The 18,479-nt window shown below is 35.1% G+C and overlaps 4 protein-coding genes across 7 annotated transcripts in view; 1 reads left to right on the top strand and 3 right to left on the bottom strand.

Moving 5' to 3' along the window:
• Nucleotides 1-311: 311 nt before the first annotated feature.
• Nucleotides 312-2,963, bottom strand: LOC110635850 (protein mago nashi homolog). 2 transcript variants are annotated; one of them, XM_058142990.1, is made up of 3 exons: nt 2,642-2,951; nt 1,849-2,025; nt 312-593 (listed from the first exon to the last, which is right to left on the bottom strand). In XM_058142990.1, the coding sequence occupies exons 1-3, from the start codon at nt 2,858-2,860 to the stop codon at nt 534-536; spliced, it is 456 nt and encodes a 151-aa protein (XP_057998973.1). In that variant the 5' UTR covers nt 2,861-2,951; the 3' UTR covers nt 312-533. The 2 variants fall into 2 exon arrangements, with proteins under 2 accessions (XP_057998973.1, XP_057998972.1); XM_058142989.1 differs by having other exon boundaries at nt 312-2,025; nt 2,642-2,963.
• Nucleotides 2,964-4,200: 1,237 nt separating this feature from the next.
• Nucleotides 4,201-5,651, bottom strand: LOC110635849 (mavicyanin-like). Its single transcript, XM_058142987.1, has 3 exons — nt 5,413-5,651; nt 4,959-5,292; nt 4,201-4,712 (listed from the first exon to the last, which is right to left on the bottom strand). Exons 1-3 carry the CDS (start codon nt 5,579-5,581, stop codon nt 4,643-4,645), a joined length of 573 nt encoding a protein of 190 aa, XP_057998970.1. The 5' UTR covers nt 5,582-5,651; the 3' UTR covers nt 4,201-4,642.
• Nucleotides 5,652-6,884: 1,233 nt separating this feature from the next.
• On the top strand, nt 6,885-12,063 carry LOC110635846 (ras-related protein RABD2a). Of its 2 annotated transcripts, XM_021785329.2 has the most exons (8): nt 6,885-8,008; nt 8,958-9,030; nt 10,137-10,184; nt 10,286-10,333; nt 10,501-10,572; nt 10,675-10,830; nt 10,971-11,074; nt 11,648-12,063. In XM_021785329.2, exons 1-8 carry the CDS (start codon nt 7,995-7,997, stop codon nt 11,742-11,744), a joined length of 612 nt encoding a protein of 203 aa, XP_021641021.1. In that variant the 5' UTR covers nt 6,885-7,994; the 3' UTR covers nt 11,745-12,063. The 2 variants fall into 2 exon arrangements, with proteins under 2 accessions (XP_021641021.1, XP_021641022.1); XM_021785330.2 differs by lacking the exon at nt 10,286-10,333.
• Nucleotides 12,064-12,820: 757 nt separating this feature from the next.
• LOC110635845 (RGG repeats nuclear RNA binding protein A) overlaps nt 12,821-18,479 on the bottom strand; it is a 73,968-nt gene continuing 68,309 nt past the window's right edge. Inside the window, exons 3-7 of one of the 2 annotated variants that reach the window (XM_058142980.1) lie at nt 15,341-15,406; nt 15,101-15,233; nt 14,295-14,450; nt 14,102-14,158; nt 12,821-13,174 (exon numbers count right to left, since the gene is read on the bottom strand). In XM_058142980.1, the coding sequence (XP_057998963.1) occupies nt 12,995-13,174; nt 14,102-14,158; nt 14,295-14,450; nt 15,101-15,233; nt 15,341-15,406 (592 nt within the window). In that variant the 3' untranslated portion in view covers nt 12,821-12,994. The remainder of the gene's footprint in view (nt 13,175-14,101; nt 14,159-14,294; nt 14,451-15,100; nt 15,234-15,340; nt 15,407-18,479) is intronic. The other variant, XM_058142981.1, reaches the window with a different exon arrangement.

Below are 18,479 nucleotides of genomic sequence, written 5' to 3'. Positions count from 1 at the left end.
TTATCATGCGTTCACGTTGTAGGGTTAATTGTTCGGATTTAACGCTGTTGTTGTATACCCCTTTGAAAAGCAATCAAAACAAAATCTTCATTCTTGCTCCAGGTTAATAACTTTGTCTAGAGTTACAATTGTGCTCAGGTTAATTAAACCCTCCAAATTTAAACTAGAAAAACAACTTGCAATCGGGACCAAGGTTAATGTTTAACACTGCCTGGAGTTATAATTGTGCTCAGGTTAATAAAACCCTCCAAATTTAAACTAGAAAAACAACCTGCAATCGGGACCATGTGTAGTAAGATTGAAGATAGATGGACCTTCTAATACGTTGATTAATTTTGCTATTTCCACGTTCCCAACAGTTCTTCGAAATATTCTCAATCGGGTAACCACATGCCCATACATCCTTACACAGCCTCAAACAGTTCTCGAAAGGCAGTAAAACCATCAAGTTATTGAAATAACAAATCATACAAGCAAAAATCAAACACAAAAATAATCCCTGGATACAAATCGAATGGACAGCATAAGAGCCCTTAAATAGGCTTAATCTTGAAATGTAGTGAGATGAGAGAGAAGACAAAGCACTTCAAGTCCTGCAACCACATAAAACGCCATTAAGAACCATCATTTATAGTAAAACTCCCAATGTTGATGTGCTCAATAGTGGTAACGATGTATTAACAAAAATATGACAACCAACACATTAGACAAAATTAGAATATCAAAGCAAAAGGCCCTCTGAATGGGAAGAGGGCTTTTCAAATTAGCATCCACTCCTATCAATGTGAACCCCAACATTCAACCTTTCACCCATAGTTATTAAAGGCGCGCCTCAAGCACGCCTCAGGCTCAAGGCTCACCAGGCTCGAATCCTAACGCCTTATGTGCCTAGATGTGCGCCTTTGTTCCAGGCACAAGGTTCTAGAAAGGCATACTTTCTTTATTTCTATCTTTAGCGAGCACTTTCATTAACAAAAAGGACAACCACTTCAACTCAAACCAACAATTCTAATTCAAGATATATGCCAAAGGAAAAAAAAGAAAAGCATCACATTTATTTGATTTTTATGAACTTTTTAAATTTTTTACTTTTGCGCCTCACCTTGCTCAGACGCACGCCTGAGCCTTGCGCCTAGGATCTAGGATTCCTTAGCGCCTTAGTGCACCTTAGGCTTTTAATACCTATGCTTTCACCTTAAGCTATGAACATCTGAAAAGATTTACTATATACAAAAATTAAAAGACTCTGTCACCTCGCCTTAAATTATGAATATCTGGAATGGTCTACTTCAAACATAGACTACCTTATATACTTTCCGTACGATCACAGCTAGCAGTTATATAAGCAACTTAAAAGAAATGGAAAGAAAAGAAAAAGAATAGCACTCTTGAGTTTTCTACACTGAAGTAGATTAACTCCATAATGGGCATAAATCATATAAAAAACAAGAGTCCTTACCAAGAAAGTCGTCTGGAAGCATTTGCTATACATTAATACATTGCTCATGACATTTTTTCTTTTGAGTGCAACAGTGCCCATTGCTCATGACTGCACTCTACAATATTTTTTCTTTTAAGGGCAACAATACCCATTTAGGTTATGGGTTCGTTAAATAATCCAACCCAGCAGAATCAGCATCACAAATCAGGTAAATGATATTGGCAACCTTTATACACTATATCTATTTGTCTAAAAGTTCTATCCATACAAATTAGCCTGGATGTTTATTTATACCAAGTAAACTAAAGAATAGCGCAAGCAAAATTTATGTCCACCACTAACCAATATAAGCAATATAAACCAAAAGGAAAAACACAAAGAAAGGCGGAGTATAGAAAGTAGCTGACCTGAACAAGGTAATAGAAGATACGAAGTCCTTCAGGATCCTTACTACTCTGGACATCAACAAGAGACCCAATTTTTGAGGTAGTGAAGGAGATATGCTCGTTTCCCATCACAATTTCAAGCTCTTGTCGCCCAACCCTGTCCGGTTCTGGCCAGTTGGCATCATCTTCCTTCATGATCTGAGAAACAAAAACATTTGAACCAAATCATAATTCACATAACTATTAAAAATTTTAAAAAATAAATAAGCATATTTCAAGCGCACAAACCCTCTCAATACACAAAACAAATAAACTGCTCCAAATGCAAACCAAATAAATCAGGAATTCAGAAGAAAAAATTTCCAACATTATTGTTAAGCTAAAAGCCTAAAACTCGACAAATAGACCATTGATCTCATAACTACAAGGAGCAGCGATTCCTTTAATGCAACAAATATAATGATGAACTGAGAAAAACAAAACCCTAAGCCCCACAAGGTTCTAGTTAAGTTTCGATGCAAACCCCTAAATTGAGATTCAAAAACTAAAATATTCCGAAGAATATAGATGGACATATGTTGCCCGGGTTTAGAATTTGAGGGGGTTTGATATATATATATATATATATATATATATATATATATATATATATATATATATATATATATATATAAAGGACAATTAGTTGAAATGAAAATTGCAAGCCCTCAGACAGAAGAGGCGAAGGGAAGAACAAACCCTAAGAGAGAGGAAGCAGCATTTTAGAGAAAAAAATAAAATAAAATAAAGAGAAAGCAAAAGAAACAAAGAAAACCTCGCTCTCGGAGATGATACGGCGGCACTCCTTAAGGACGGCAGGGGTGAGGAAGACCTCTTTGCGGATCATGGTGTCGTTCTTGTAATTGGAGTTATTGGCGTATCGAAGCTTACCATCTGGTCTGAACTCGAACTCAAGGAACTCGTGGCCGAATTTTCCCTTGTGTCCCACGTAGTATCGAAGGTAGAACTCATCATCTTCTGCAGCCATTGCCATGTTTGCCTCTCTCACTCTAACTGGCTTGTTTGCAAATGCAATTGCCGCTCCAACGAAGTCGGAGGAGAAGAAAACCAGCGTCCCTTTTATCCCACAATTCGAACTTCCAGGGCTCCGGATTTTTCTGTGTTTGGGCCGACTTTCAGTTTGATGGGCTTGATCCATGTGTGATTATTTTACTGGGCCATTTTCGTTGAAGGTCAAAGATGTTCAGAATTGGGGTCCTGCTACTTGACATTGCGAACCGCAAAAAAAATAATAAACAATTATGGGAGATTTTTACAAAATAAGGTGTAATAAAAAAAAATTATATAAAAAAAAGGTGAGTTTTGAAAGTAATTATTAAAAAGGGGTCAATTTTACTGAATTGAATGAGGAGGTGAATGTGAAATGCTAACTATAATAGCATTTTTAAGATCTAGACGCTATTTATAATAGTGTCCATTAAAAATTTAAAAAGAAAAATAGCGTCAAACTTTCTTTAAAAATATCAATTAAAAAAATAAAAATTGAACGCTGCTATAAATAATATTTAAAAGGAAAAAAATAATATTTATATTTTATTTAAAATATAAAATAAAATAATTAAAAAAATTATAAGTAGCGTCTAACTTTTTTTAACTTTTTATAATTATTTATTTTTTTTTAATTTTAATTTTTTATTTCATTAAATTTTAATTTAATTTTAAATTAAAAAAAATATTTATAATAAAAGTATTATAATATATAATATTAAATATTATGACTTTATTTATTAAAATAATATTTATATTTTATTTAAAATATAAAATAAAATAATTAAAAATTTAAAGAAAAGTCAGACACTATTATAAGTAGTGTTCAAATTTTAATTTTTTTAATTAATTATTTATTAATCTTAAAAAATACTATTATAATTAGCGTTGCCTACTTACTTCATGTAAAATTCACCCATTTTTTATAATTACTTTCAAACTCTTTTTTTTTTTATTATTACACGCTTTTGGTAAAAATCCCCAATTATGGCTGCAATGTCCGACTAATTATTAGATATCCGAAGCACTTAAAAATAGTGCATCTTCGGTTTAAGCAGAGTTGTTTCAGACTTGAGAGCTATGGAGCGAAGGTAGAGGCTTAGAGTTGATGGATTTATCTTGTCATGAGATTTATTCACATCAATCCTAGGCGTACAATACAAGGCCAGGCAAAAGAGACCAACATTGTCAAATATTGATGCTAGGGAAAGTTTCCCTGTTGTTTATGAACGGCAGGAAAAGCTTTCCGTCCAACAGGGAGGTCTTTTTTTGCGACAGGGATTCATAGACAGGAAGGAAAACTTTCCATCATTCAAAAAGAACCCGAAGAAGAAGCAGCATGCGGTTGCAAATTTTGCAATCTCATAATGTGTGCTTCATGCAGAGAAGTTTTGGTATCTACCTTTCTAACAATACCAGTTCTAGATTGGCCATTGATGGCTCTGTACAGGTTTTGTGGCGAAGTTTTGATTATCCTACGTACTGATAAGCTATTGCTAGGGATGAAATATGGAATTAACTATGATAACCAGGCATAAGTGGTTTCGTATTTCAATCCGCGAAGCTGTGTGTCACTTGCCTCTGGATCTTTTACCTTTGGCATAGATCCCGGTGTTACAAATAAACCAACTCAGAGAACAGCTCATTTAGTAGGATGTGGGTTTTGACCTACTGATTATACAAGCCTGTCAATTATGAAATGCGCAGCGCAGGTAGTGTTTTTTTTATTACAGATTTGAGAAGGACTTTAATATCACTGAAATAAAGCTCAGGGAATGTCTTTGATGGCATGCATGTAGCTTTGCGAGCCCAAAGAATGGAATGTTTCCGATTGCTTTCTGCATTTGCCATATAAAAAATAAATAAATAAACAAGTTGTTTTTGGTCATACGCAAATTAATTAAAGCTCTCAATAAAAATCAAGTACTTGCGAAATATGATCATAAAAACAGAAAAAATAAGTACATAATCGATCTCTGGTCAAACAATATCACACAATTTAAAAAAAAAAAACAATAACAGCACTGCCTCTCCCCTAGCCCAACAATGCAAGTACGAGCAAGGAACCGAGAATCAAACTATACATGTTACAGAAAGTGGTAGCTGCTCCATTATTAGCCGGCGGTGGAGGTGATGCGGTGCCGGTGGTGGGTGGGGTGCCAGATGAGGGTGTAGTGGAGCCAGATGGAGGAGCAGGGGTGGTGGAGCCAGATGGAGTGGCAACATTGATAGATAACTGCATGCCACTGCTACAGTGACCAGCAGTAGGACAGATGAAATACATAGAACCAGCCTTGGAAAGGGGAATTGTTGTGCTTCCGTCGCTGTAGGTTTTGAGGGCATTGCTGGCGCTGCAGCTGTTGTAGTCGCTTTGGGATACTTCAGCTACTTTGTGGGTGGAACCATCATAGTTGAATACTGTTTATTTATTTATTTATATTTTTTGGATTTGGAATGTAAAAATGCAAGGGTTAGAACCAAATTAATAGCTCCTATTTGATTGAATTTTAATTGCTAGAAGGATATTAGATAACTCACCAAGAGTGTCGCCAACAGAGAATGTTTTACCAGAGGCCCAAGTGCTGTAATCTACTCCGAAATTGGTCCATCCTGCGCTGTCACCCACCACGTACTGTGTAGCGTAGGCTGCTGGAGTAGCCAGCAGAATTATTAGGAAAGCAGTTGCCAATGCCAACGCCATTGTCATGTATGAAGCCTTATGGATCGTTTCTCAGAATTCAACGACAATTGGTATAGCTAGGAAAAGTGTGTGCGTGTTATAAATAGAAAATACAAATGCAAATGCAAATTTGATAGCAAAATTTTAATCAATTTCAAGTAATAATAATAATAATAATAAAAAGCCATCGTGGAATAAGCCTTATTTGTTTATTTGTTTGATTGTACTAACTTATATTTTTCTGTCTACCTAATACGTTGAGAAACTAATTAATTAGGCTTCTCTCTCTAAATAACAGATACTCGGATGGGCTTAATTATTGGCTATAGTTTTGGCTTCTATCTGGTTCAGAAGAAATGGCCGATTAAGCAAAACAAAAATTGATAAGCCGTTAGCTAGAGTAATGGGAAAGTTGCTTAAAGAACTTTCTCCATTGGCTTGGCTTGGGTTGGCTTCCAAGTGAATTCATTTTTAGAATAATCTGAGCTGGAGCGGCAGCAAATTCCACCATATTTTTCATTTTTATACAATTTTCTATTGAGCCACCTAATGCAAAGATAAGAAACATAATCATGGAGAGATTAGGTTAGCATGATCCCACTTTGAAAATTGTGTTATCCCTTAAGAAGATGCTTGTCACGTATAGGTATAATGTATTGACTTTGAAATTCATAAGGAGTTAGAGTTGCAGTTGGTTGGGTTGCTAAAGCACTTGACACTAATATATTATTATCCTTGGCTAACCAAATCTTGGCCATTCAGCGCAAGAAATTCATTCCACTTGGCTGGATCGAATAAGGATACCTCTGTTTGTCAACCATTCTCCTAGAAATTGCCTTAATAATTTCATTAGTTAAAATTTGATGAAATCAAAATTAGAATTAAGAAGTTTATATAATTGGAATTTAATTTCCTTAAATTTTAAGTTAAAATTATTAATTTCTCTCAAAATCAGAAAATAGATTAAAGAATATTAGTAATGTCCTTTAAAATTATTATATATCTCTTAATTTATTATGTGTAAAGAATCATTTGATTTAACTATTATACGCATAAATTTGAGAATTAAAATGAATCGAATCAAATAAAATATGTTAATTTAATATATAAATGAAATAGTTGCGTGTGCATGTAAACGCTTAATTACCACAAATTTGAATAGGTTTTCTATATGAGAAGATGAGGAGATGATTGAACAATTATTGGTGCCAATCGGCATGTATTTATTTATCTATAAGCTTTGACCATAAAACTGATGAGGCATGTCAATTTTGACAAAAAAAAGAAAGCATATATCTCATTTATCAAATTCTTTTTTTTTTTTTCTAAATGCATTTTACATTGCGTAAAAGTCCACCAGAAAAACTACAAAAATTGAGGCCACTAGCCTGATTTACATAAAGACCCAAAACCAAATGCAGCCCAGCAAAAAAGCCCCTACCCCTTCCCCAGCCAAATCCTAACTCTTCCCAAATCTGGCTGAAGAAATCTCAGCGCTACCTAATCTGGACCTACCAAACCAGAGTAACCCAAAGGAGAATACAAGAGAAAGAGCTGTTGCCATAACCTTGCAAGGCTTAAAATCCAACCATGGCCAAGAAGAAACCCCAACAAACAATAGAAAACATATCTCCGAAAGGAAACCATGGACTTGTAAAGCTGTCGATTTGAGGAGAGGAAAAGAGAGACCATGGTCTTCAAAACCATGAAGCACCGACAAGTAAACTTTAGAATTGCCGACTCTTTAATCCCCAAGTCGTCTTCCTTGACTCTACCCTAAAAACAAGAAACCTGCATTTTGCCCCCCAAGAAACCAAAGCCATACAGATCACTAAAGAAAAATCCTCCCTTTAAGTACAAGATCTGTACCACAAATCAAAACTAAAAGCATATCTACACCCAATTAGAGGGTGGGGAAGGAGACAAGCCCACTCTTCCATCGCTAGTCCCGGAGACAATTGTAGCCTTTGATCTTGCAAAACGGTGCAGATGGTTAGGACGTTCAAGCCTGCAGGTTGCGCCCAATGGTCTACCCAGTAAATTGGGCCAACTAGACCTGGACACCACAAAATGTAACAGGTGACTTGGGCCTCAGAAGGGAGTGCACAAATTTAATGTTTAACTGCAGTTCAATAAATCAATTATTGCAATTAAATTAAAATATGATTTGGGCTTAGGCTATGGGCTCATGAAGCCCTAAAACAAACGTGGGCCCAAATTAGAGTTTCCCTCTTAAAAGTATTAGTGGTCATTTCCCTTTTTTTTTTTGGGGAAATATTAGTGGTCATTTCGCTTCTTCTTTTCACTGTGAAGTGTCAACTTCTTCCTGTTCTTCATCTCGCGTCCACGTTGACCAGCAGTCATCTCAGCCCAGGGATATCCTCTCGCCGGAGAAACATCGTGCTCCTTCTATCTAACCTTCTGTTACCACATCGCGATAATGACTCCAGAGTAGTAAGTTATAATCCAATAATCATATTATTGTTTCTCAGCCTGCTGAACCATACAAAATAGTACATATTTTAGGTTTCTAGTTTATGCTCTATTTGAAGATTAAAGGTGTATCTTATGCTTAGTTATGTATTCGATACTCGATTTAGCTTCTAACCAGTAGTTCTTTTTTAGATCCGTTCATTGAATGAAATTTCTTCTCAAGGAAGCCTTGGATGATGGCTATTCCTGATAAATTATTGTACGGTGTACAAGTAATTTGTTTTTTAAGTAGGGTAATGATTTCGATTTGGCTGTGTTTTATGGTTTTGGCTTTAACGTGTGTGAGTGGAGCTTGGAAGCGGAGCTAATAGTAACCACTTGGTTGGCAGAACTAGAAGTATCTGTTCACTGTTCTGAAACTGGTCTCGATAATATCGAAAAACAAATTAACATATAGATTCCTTTAACATAATTTCTGATAATAATTATAATCACAAATGGAATGATGTGTTTTTAAGCTTTATAGATTATAATTCATTAACATTATATTTTTCTTTTAAGTCATTGCAAGGTCAACTTTATTGCTATTTCCAAACAAGCCTTAATTTCATTCAGGGATGGGACATAACTAATCTGTTCTCCATTAGGATGTGAATGGTGTTGTTAAAAATGTTGGTTTGATTGCTACCTCTAAATCTGATTATCTATCAGTTATGAGTTTCAGCTTAAAGGTTTTCTACCTTTTCATTGACAAATGATATGGTCCAAGTTCTTGAGGTGGCAATTATGCGTCGACATTATGCATATATGTATTTGTGTGTTTTGATGCGTGCATGCTTTTTTTGGGAGCTCTTGATGTCTTAGAATCTCATGACATGTCCATTCTTCTATAACTCAATCTTCTCATTGATGCATTTGGTTTAATTACATTTTTAACTAGGCTTAAATTTTTTCCTTGCCCTTTTTGCAGTGATTACCTTTTCAAGCTTCTTCTGATTGGAGATTCTGGTGTTGGCAAATCCTGTCTTCTTCTGAGATTTGCTGTAGGGTCTAAATCTGCTGCTGAAATTTTAGGAATATATGTTGAACTTGCTTACTATTAACTCAATCTTTTGCAGTTTACATGATCTATATTACTTATTTAAATGAAACTTATCTAAGGGACTGAAATGCCTATTTAAAGAAAACTAGTAGTATAACTGAATTTTCAATCTACTCTTTCAACTCTTCAATTGCACCAATTGAATTCTCATACTCTCTCTGTGAAATAATGTGGTTTCTATCATGAAACAGGTAAAGTTTCAGCATTATGGTTTGCGTTGTCATGTGACGACCTAATTTGCGAACACAAACTTCTTTTTCTACCCCAACCCTCCCTTACCTCCTTTTCCCTTTCCTTGTGTTTTTTAGGCCTTTCCCCTTCTCTCGTTAAAACTTTCAACCTTAACATTCTTCTTCTTCTCAGCTTGTATTTATTGTCAATACTTATCAAATTTGTCAGTCTTCTCTTCCTCTCTTTTTTCTTCATCTTATCCTTCAATACTTGTTTTTTCCCCTTTTCTTTTTATTGTTCTTTTTTCATCAACTCTCACAGATCTACTCAATGGTGATGTTTTATCAACTTTTGGATGAGGAAACTGTGGTTAATTGTATTTGTTATTAATTATACCCTCCAAATAATGTGAAATTTTCAATTTGTTTTTTCATTTTTGTCTGGTGGGGAAAAGTGAATTAAATTCAGATATGGTAGTAGAATTAGCATAAATAGTGCTCAGTTACTAACAAAAATGGGTACCATAATCATGCTTCCACTCAAGTACTGCAATGCCTTGGTTCTTAATTTATTGAAAACTTATATTCAAGAAAAAGTATTGAAAATTTTAAACTTAACAACAGTTTTGTTTTAATGAAATTTATAATTCACATTGATTTTAAATATCAAAATGTTCATCCATGAAATAGTTCATACTATAAAGACTTAATATATATATATATATATATATATATATATATATATATATATATATATATATATAAGTTGGAACCATCCTGAAAAAATACATATTTTCTTTTGAATTTTCTTTATTGCCACATGAGATTTGGAGTTTTAATCTATAATTTGACATATTCCTTGGATTCGTTGATGCAGGATGATTCATATATAGAGAGTTACATAAGCACTATTGGGGTTGATTTTGTAAGTAAATAATACCTTGTGGCCATATTGATTTTCTTTGACAACATTATTACTAATTCGGGTCTTTGTTTTTTTATAAAAAAAAAAAAAAATTATTGTAGAAAATACGTACAGTGGAGCAAGATGGGAAGACCATAAAACTCCAAATTGTATTAGCTCTTTGCCCTCCTTTGCAGATATTCCATTTACAGATTACCATTATTTGTTACTCATAAGGCTAACCTTAAATTAAACTTTTTCTAGCACTCAGTGTGAGCTTGGTACAGTTTCTTAACAATTTATTGAGCACTCAGTTTGCATTTTATTCTACATGCAGTGGGATACTGCTGGGCAAGAACGATTTAGGACGATTACCAGTAGCTACTACAGAGGGGCACATGGTATCATAGTGGGTGATCTCCTTTTCTTCAATTTTACTCTTGCTTGTTTGATATCACCCTGTGTTGATTATCCTTACAACAAATGTCTTATTGGGTGGATGCTTTTGTAGGTTGTTTATGATGTGACAGACCAAGAGAGCTTCAATAATGTCAAGCAGTGGCTAAATGAAATTGATCGATATGCTAGTGATAATGTCAACAAACTTCTGGTTGGAAACAAGTGTGATCTTACTGCAAATAAAGTTGTGTCCTATGAAACAGCAAAGGTATGGCTAGTTCCTGTCTCATGTATTGATATGTATATTTCTTTATTAATTGGAATTTGGTGCTTGAACTTGTTTTTTTCTCTTTCACTCACTCCATCCGTCCCATAGCTTATCAATTTTACTTTTTCCTTCTCTTTTAGGCATTTGCAGATGAGATTGGTATTCCTTTCCTGGAAACCAGTGCAAAAGATTCTACTAATGTGGAACAGGCTTTCATGGCCATGGCTGCTGCTATAAAGGATAGGTACTGTTGTAATATTCATAGTATAATAACAACAAACACAAACAATTATTTCCACCAAATTTGGTAACAATGACAGTTGTGGAGGCTGTGTTTAGAAGTAGGGATTCCTTCTCAATTCGATTATGCAGTTAGCTTGTCGGCTGTGGAGTGCTTCCAGTGGCTAATGTTGCCTTGGAAAAATCAATAAAAGGCTGGCGAGAAGTATAAAATTATCAATTTGGCAAACCTTAAGTTCAGTTCAGTCCCTATGTAGTTGTCATGAATTGTCTAGCTGGTAAACCTCGAGTGTTATCCTTATGTGGTTAACTGGAACCCAAATGATCAGATTCAAATAAATATTTTAAACATGATTATTTGTGAACCAAAATATCAGACAGCAGTAAGCACTGGTGAGTTTTCTCTGGTTGATGCATACCAGGAGCTCCTAATCTTCCTTTCTCATCTCATCATGTTTAGTTGAACTCTGAAACTTAATACTCAAGTCCATATGAAGTTGCTTAAGTTTAATTTCCTAAATGATTGTTGATTAGTTTGTGCATTTGTATTTATGTTGAAGTTTTATTATGGTTACAGAATGGCAAGTCAGCCAGCTACGAACAATGCAAGACCTCCCACAGTGCAGATCCGTGGACAGCCTTTTGCACAGAAGAGTGGCTGCTGCTCGTCTTAGGCCGAAAAGAATTATTTGTTAAATCTGCTGGGTCTTGTCTGCAGGCTTATCCTCGGCTTGGAAGATTTCCAATCTGTCTTCATTCGCTTGAATTTACAAACCTGTTCCAGATGAACCAGCCTCATCAAACTTGCCCTTTTTAAATGATTATAGAACTGTGACAATATCTGTTCTTTGGATGCACTTGGTCTTGTACAAAGTAGAAATGCTAATAGAGATTTCATATTGTTGCTTGTGTGACCCATTCTTTTAACTTTCTTGTGTTACATTTACCCGTGAGGTTGAAGCAAATGAATAGTAGATGAACCTTTTCAATAAACTTATCTAAAAAACTAGCTATACCTTTCCATGATACTCTTTGTTTCTTTCGCTATTGAAATTTGAGAGCAGCGTTGCATACGTCCCTCTATATTAAATTGCATTTTTTTCCCTTTATTTTACATTCCATAGTAGGAATAAAGTAGAAAATTAAAAGCTTCTAGGGCGATTGAGGTAATTGCCCAACTTTGGGATCTGCATTTGATTCTTACCATAATTAAGGAACTGATGATGTTCATAATAATGTTATTATATTTACAATATTACTAAAATTTGAAAGCTTTAAAATATTTAACTAAAATAATATTCAAAATGAAAAAATTTCTTATATATAAAATACATAAATTCTCAATGGAAACTGCCAGATGGCTTATCATAAGAATAAACGTGGAAACTTCAAAAAAATATCTCACCTGTTTTGCATAAATATAGATGGAATATTAGAAAATTTTAACAAAAAGATATACAATTTTCATCATTCTATGCTTAATAATCTAATTTATAATTTGTCACGTGTTATATTTATTATATTAATAAATAACTTCTTAATTAATTAATGTAATTTTCACATTGATAATATTATGAGAAGTGTGTTTCTATTTAAAATATAATTAGAGTTAGTAATATCCTTTCTATAAAGCCCCTGGGGGGCTTATTATATTTTTAATAAATTTAACCTTTGTAAAATTCAATTAGATTAAAAGAATTTTAATAGAACTGTAATAAATCCAATTAATTAAATTAATAATTTTAGATAGTAATAAATTTCTATATTATTTTTTAATCAATTTCAACGATTTGTATACTTTTTAATCTATCTAATTTTAAAAATGTTAAAGAAAGCAAAATAAATCACACATTGGACTTAAAAAAGAAAAAAAGAGCCCACAAATGGTCAACCAAGAAGATCTAATGCGGGGTTCTAAAAGGTCTCACTTGCCACCCAAGGTCGGGAACTGCCCAGGATCTTCTATGGAAGGAGCTACCACATTGCTCGTTGCATCTCTGTTACTGAATCCTCTGGCACCACGACCACGCCCTCGCCCACGACCACCTGGGCTGTAGTACCTTTCCCCTTCAGCAGGCTTCAAGAACTCATTAATGCTGACGGACTATAACCATCAGAACATTTCAGATGTTCCGGTCAGTATTTACTTTCATAGACATACAGTGAAAGCAACATTATATGATAAAACAAACAAGGAAAGAAGCAGAGTAATTCCAGTTTTTATACATACAACCCAAAGACCAATGGAATCCTATAGTTAAAAAACAAGAGCAAATAAGAATATTGCAAACAAGAGGACTCCATGAAAGTTTGTGAATCATTGTCCATGCTCCTCGTGAGCACAACAGAACAGTAATGTAAGAAAGTGCTTGTCACTTATGACAGGCACTGATGTCTCGGTCTGCCCATTTCAAGACTATCACAATATTACTGAAAAGAATCACACTAAAACAAAATAAACATGTAACTAACATATAACTAAGCTCTTTTTTGCTCTATTAGTAAGTTTTAATTTTAGGAATTAGGTGTTTTAACTTTCAATTCTACCAGTACGAGCTACTCAGATTAAATTACTAATAGTTAATCCAATTGTCTGCATCAATTGATCATACTACTAGAAGCATATTGTGCTCAAGAGTTCATGGATGATGGTCGCATGCTTAACATAGTAAATTGATCATTTTAACTCAGTTCCTTCTCCCCTCAAGTTTGTCCAACCACCGTAGTTTTAGCCATCGGTCCCAAATAAAAGCTGCAATTGTGATGAGCTTAGGGATACCTCCCACTATTTTAGTTGTCGTTGGAAATGGAATAAATTTGACTCGGAAACAATTCAGTGATAAATTGAAAAATCTTCAAAGTTTAAACACCTAATAGCTAAAATTAAAACTTTTTGATAGAATTGAAAAACTGCATAAGTTCAAGATTTTTTTTTTTGGCAATTAAAAAAAAAAAAAAGAAAAACTCTGGAATGCAAAAGCATGTTGGAAAGATAGGAAGAACAAAAAGTGTTGGGGTTAGGAGGTGGTACCTTTTTAGCTTTCTCATCCTTCTCAGAAGCCTCTTTCCGCTTATCCTTATCAGAGCCCTTGAAAATGGAAATTAGAAGAAAAAAACACTTAATTTATTTGATGATGGCTTTATAATATCAATGTATAGTTAAAAACTTTGAAGGGATTACAATATAATAGCTAAAAACTTCGAAGGATTACAATAGACTTCACCAATTTAATAAAGATGTCATCATTCCCCTTCTTGCTTGAGATCTGCTGCATGGATTCAAACACTTTAGTATCCACCTTTCTTTCCTCGGCCTTGAGTGGCTGCAGGGCCTTCCTCTTCTCTTCTAGCACCTTCTCATATTCTTCAAGAGTCATTTCCTAAATAGAAAGGATGTAGCAGGTAGAATAAGCCATTAACTTTTCAATAAATAACAACTTGCTACTGATTGGCACAAATTAATAAAAAAATTGGATCTTTGATTCCCAAAGTTAGATTGTCAGTTAAAAAATTGGCAGTTGGAGTTCATAGACAATGCATTTTAACATTCACAACGACAAATCAGTCTAAGTACTCTTGACTTTAAGTTGTGAGGACCACTAAGAACACATTCTAGAAGCCTTTCTACCTCAAACCTTCACAACAGCAGTCCTAGACACGAAAAGACATTAGAGAACCTTTCACTTGGAACTAGACAACCTGAGGATTGGAAGCTCGGTCTGCCACATTTAGAACTTCTGGCAGCAGAAGAAATATGCTATATATAAACCCAATTATCAAATGCCAACGACAACTACTACTCGGAACATATACTCTCGAATGAAAGCAACACGCACAATTTAATCTTAAAATGGCATTAGTTTCATCCTCATAACCACCCATTTTAAGAAAATGACAACCAGAAAACAATAAAAAGATCAATCTTTAGGTAATATGCATCTTCTCTCGAACAAAAGAAACCAAAAGTAAAATAAGAAATGATACAGACAAATAAAACATCATTGCTAACCTAATATATAAAAACATTCACCTTATCTTCTGGTTCCTTTTCTTCAGGTTCTTTAGCAGTGGCCTCCTTATTTGCATCTGCTGTTTGCTCCTCTCCAACGGACTTCTCATCACCCAAGGTTTTATCACCCTCATTGACAACTTCCACAGTCACCCTAAAATAGCAATAAATAAATAATAACCCCCACCCCCTCCCAAAAAAAAAAGCAATATTAAATTGGGCAGTAATATATTAATGAAACGTTCACTTGTAGTCACTTGCTGAGCAAGTTCATCAGCCTGACTTCCCCAGTTCCCACGACCAGACCCCTCTCGTTTGATCTCATTTCTGCACTTTGAAGTAAGCCATATTAGATGCATAAACACATGACATACACATATCCGATCGGATATATTGCGATCGGATCGAGGATGGCTCACCGGCGTTGGGACCGCATTTTTAGCCAGATCCGGCAGCCCGTTTCAGAATGTAGTCAATATTATAGTCAATCCTAGCATTTTCAGGCATTCTGGGCGCGTTACAGGTGTCAGAATTGGCATAGGTAAGCCCAAACTCCAAGTTGCTCATTTTCGACTAATACAGATTTAGAATAAAATTCATAAAATATTCGTGGATGATAAAAAAATTATAATTCCTTTTACAATAGCCTTATAATATTATTAAGGACCGCGGAGCAAAACTTTAGAATTTTTAGAACTCACTTCGGTAGTTTTTGAAAAAGGGCTAGTTATAGGGGCTAAATTATAATTTTTCAAATTATGGTCGTTGATTGTTGGGTGGGCCTAGGAGGGGGCTTGTGATGTGATTGAGTTGCAATTGTCAGATTTGTGGATATTGAAGTGTATTTTGAACCCTTTTGCAGGTTGGGTAGGTCCCAGGTAAAGGGGAAACTCTGTCGGAATTCCAACATGAATTAGGCTGTCTGTTGTCTCTTTAGAGTTTTATTTTGACTTAGTACTAATAAATTTATAATTTAATTATTAGGTAATCGATGTCGACTATTTTTCTCCATCCAGCAGCCACAATAATCCTCGTTGTACTGTGAGTAAAATATTAATTTTAATTGTAATTTTGATATTATTATATGTTCAAGCTTGCCCATGCATCACTTATATGTATGTATCTATGTAGTTAAACATTAGGCACATTTTACATTGCATTCATAAATGTTGAAGTGCCATGGATGTTGTTTGTGGTAATTTGGAGTAGTGTGCGTGCGTTGGCGTGCGTGTGATATAGTGCTGGATATGGACAGGACGGGTAGACACAGCTTGAGATCTTCGCTGGGCCTTCGAGGTAGACATAGCTTGAGATCTTCGCTGAGACCCTGTGTTTGGTTTATTAAGCGAAAGTTCGGCTTAAGATCTTCTCTGGCAGAGGTTTGATTAAGAGGACTGTATAGGGGATCAGCTATTGTTTGACATTATCGGGTGTGTGAGTGCTCCAAATTACCTTTTTGCTGTTATGATATGAAATTTATGACGATGTTGCATTTTATTCCACAAGGTGCATTTGCTTTAGATTGCTATAGAGATTATAGTTAAAATTGATATTTTACTCTCTGAGTCGAACGCTGACTCCTGTTCACCTATTTTTCCAGGCTACAGGAGGAGACCTTTTTCAAAATAACCTGTTCCTTTCCTCGCAGGTTATGGAGAAAATTACTTAACTGTATTATTATTGTCTAAATTTGTAATATAGAACTTCGCATATACTAATAGTAGCATTAATCCTGTCAGGGACTGCATGAATTTAAGTTTTTGTATTAACAAATAAAATTTTTTTATGATTTTTAAATAGTTTGTAAATGATGTAACAGGGTTGAGCTGGACTCCCCTAATTTTAGTTTCTGATAATTACTGGGCTAAGTTGGCCCGAAATAAAATTATAACAGTTTAATTTAAATTATTTTATATGCATATTGGGCCTAAATTGTGGGCCTAGTTATGGGTTGAGGAATAGTTAGGCTTACTACGAGCCTCGAAGGCTTTAGGCTGGCCCAAGTCCTAATGCCGATCCGGCCCATAGGTTGGGTCGTGACACAGATAATGAGAGTTGCTGTTTACGAATAACGGTGGGTCAATCCAGCAAATAGCCGGGATCAAAGGTACTTGATGCTTTATTTCCATTTATTATTAATGCAGTTTCACAATGCTCAGTACCCATGTGTCTATTATTCAAGTATAAAAGGGTTTATTTTCATATTCTCTTGCCCTTGGGCTTTTGGGTCAAAGTTGTAAAGAAGTAAAGGAGGGAAAAATCTCGCCAATTTCCCCCAGGTTATCTAGGATTTACATTCTGCTTTTTTACTTCCACACATTTCCTTGTTCTACTTCTCATAGTTCCGTATATAGGAAATTGTATATATATTTTCTCTCTAGTTTCTTGTATGTCTTCCAGCGTTCCAGCCAAAAAGATGAGAGAGGTTATGCCTTCTACTACTGTCTAATATTATGCCTGATATGATGTGAACAGTGATCTGGAATTTAATCTAAAGCCATTTTCTCACAGGAAACGTATCCAGCCTTTGGAGCTGACGGGCTAGTGGAAAGTTTTTGAGGTGAATGCTACTCCAGTATTTGGAGATGAGATGGTAAGTGGGGACAGCATTAGTGTCCCATACGTGCACTTTTGTACAGAAACCTTGAAAAAGAGGAGCTTGCCTGAAAATCCAATCTACTTTGGGGAGGAGGAGATAATAGACATGCAGGATGTGACTCTCCTTTGGCTGCCAGATGGTGCCTCAGGATATGTTGATGTTGGCAAGGATGGCATCCTTTGCATTGGAGTTGGATGGTACTCGGACGAGGGAATCAAACTTGTTATGGAAAGGGATTATGGATTGGATGGGATGCTCAAGGAAGTTCGGTGGAAATCTGAGGTAAAAAGGTGGTGGTCTGATCCACACCTTGTGTAAAATTTCACTTGTTATTTTGTTGGTCTGTTAAATATGAAAGGCTTCATTTGTGTACTCGTTGGCCGAAGAAGCATTGCATGCAACATTCAAGATCTAATCCACACATGATTGAGAGATATTCCAATAGGGTCTGAGAAGTGTACAGCTTATCATTTTTAGCAAGCAAATCCTCTCATCTACCTGGAGTACTAGTTTGTCCAATTCAAGGTTACTGTAATTTGTCCGATATTCATTAAATTTCCTAGTTTAGCACTCTATTTTATCATGCGTTCACGTTGTTGGGTTAATTGTTCGGATTTGATGCTGTTGATGTATAACCCTTTGAAAAGCAATCAAAACAAAATCTTCATTCTTGCTCAAGGTTAATAACTTTGTCTAGAGTTACAATTGTGCTCAGGTTAATTAAACCCTCCAAATTTAAACTAGAAAAACAACTTGCAATCGGGACTAAGGTTAATGTTTAACACTGCCTGGAGTTATAAT

Source organism: Hevea brasiliensis, chromosome 2 (genome assembly GCF_030052815.1).
Source record: "Hevea brasiliensis isolate MT/VB/25A 57/8 chromosome 2, ASM3005281v1, whole genome shotgun sequence".
In the NCBI taxonomy this organism is placed as follows: Eukaryota; Viridiplantae; Streptophyta; class Magnoliopsida; order Malpighiales; family Euphorbiaceae; genus Hevea; species Hevea brasiliensis.
Note: the sequence above shows the minus strand (reverse complement) of the source record. Positions and strands in the feature narration are given on the sequence as shown.

Bases quoted from the DNA above. Each gene is read 5' to 3' on its own strand.
- LOC110635846 (XM_021785329.2), top strand. The intron at 10,185-10,285 runs GTAAGTAAATAA...AAATTATTGTAG, and splicing joins GCACTATTGGGGTTGATTTT to AAAATACGTACAGTGGAGCA. The intron at 11,075-11,647 runs GTACTGTTGTAA...TTATGGTTACAG, and splicing joins GCTGCTGCTATAAAGGATAG to AATGGCAAGTCAGCCAGCTA.
- LOC110635850 (XM_058142989.1), bottom strand. From the start codon at position 2,860: ATGGCAATGGCTGCAGAAGATGATGAGTTCTACCTTCGATACTACGTG. The intron at 2,026-2,641 runs GTTTTCTTTGTT...TTTGTTTCTCAG, and splicing joins GTATCATCTCCGAGAGCGAG to ATCATGAAGGAAGATGATGC.
- LOC110635849 (XM_058142987.1), bottom strand. From the start codon at position 5,581: ATGACAATGGCGTTGGCATTGGCAACTGCTTTCCTAATAATTCTGCTG. The intron at 5,293-5,412 runs GTGAGTTATCTA...ATAAATAAACAG, and splicing joins CTCTGTTGGCGACACTCTTG to TATTCAACTATGATGGTTCC. The intron at 4,713-4,958 runs GTATAGTTTGAT...TGGCAAATGCAG, and splicing joins GCTACCACTTTCTGTAACAT to AAAGCAATCGGAAACATTCC.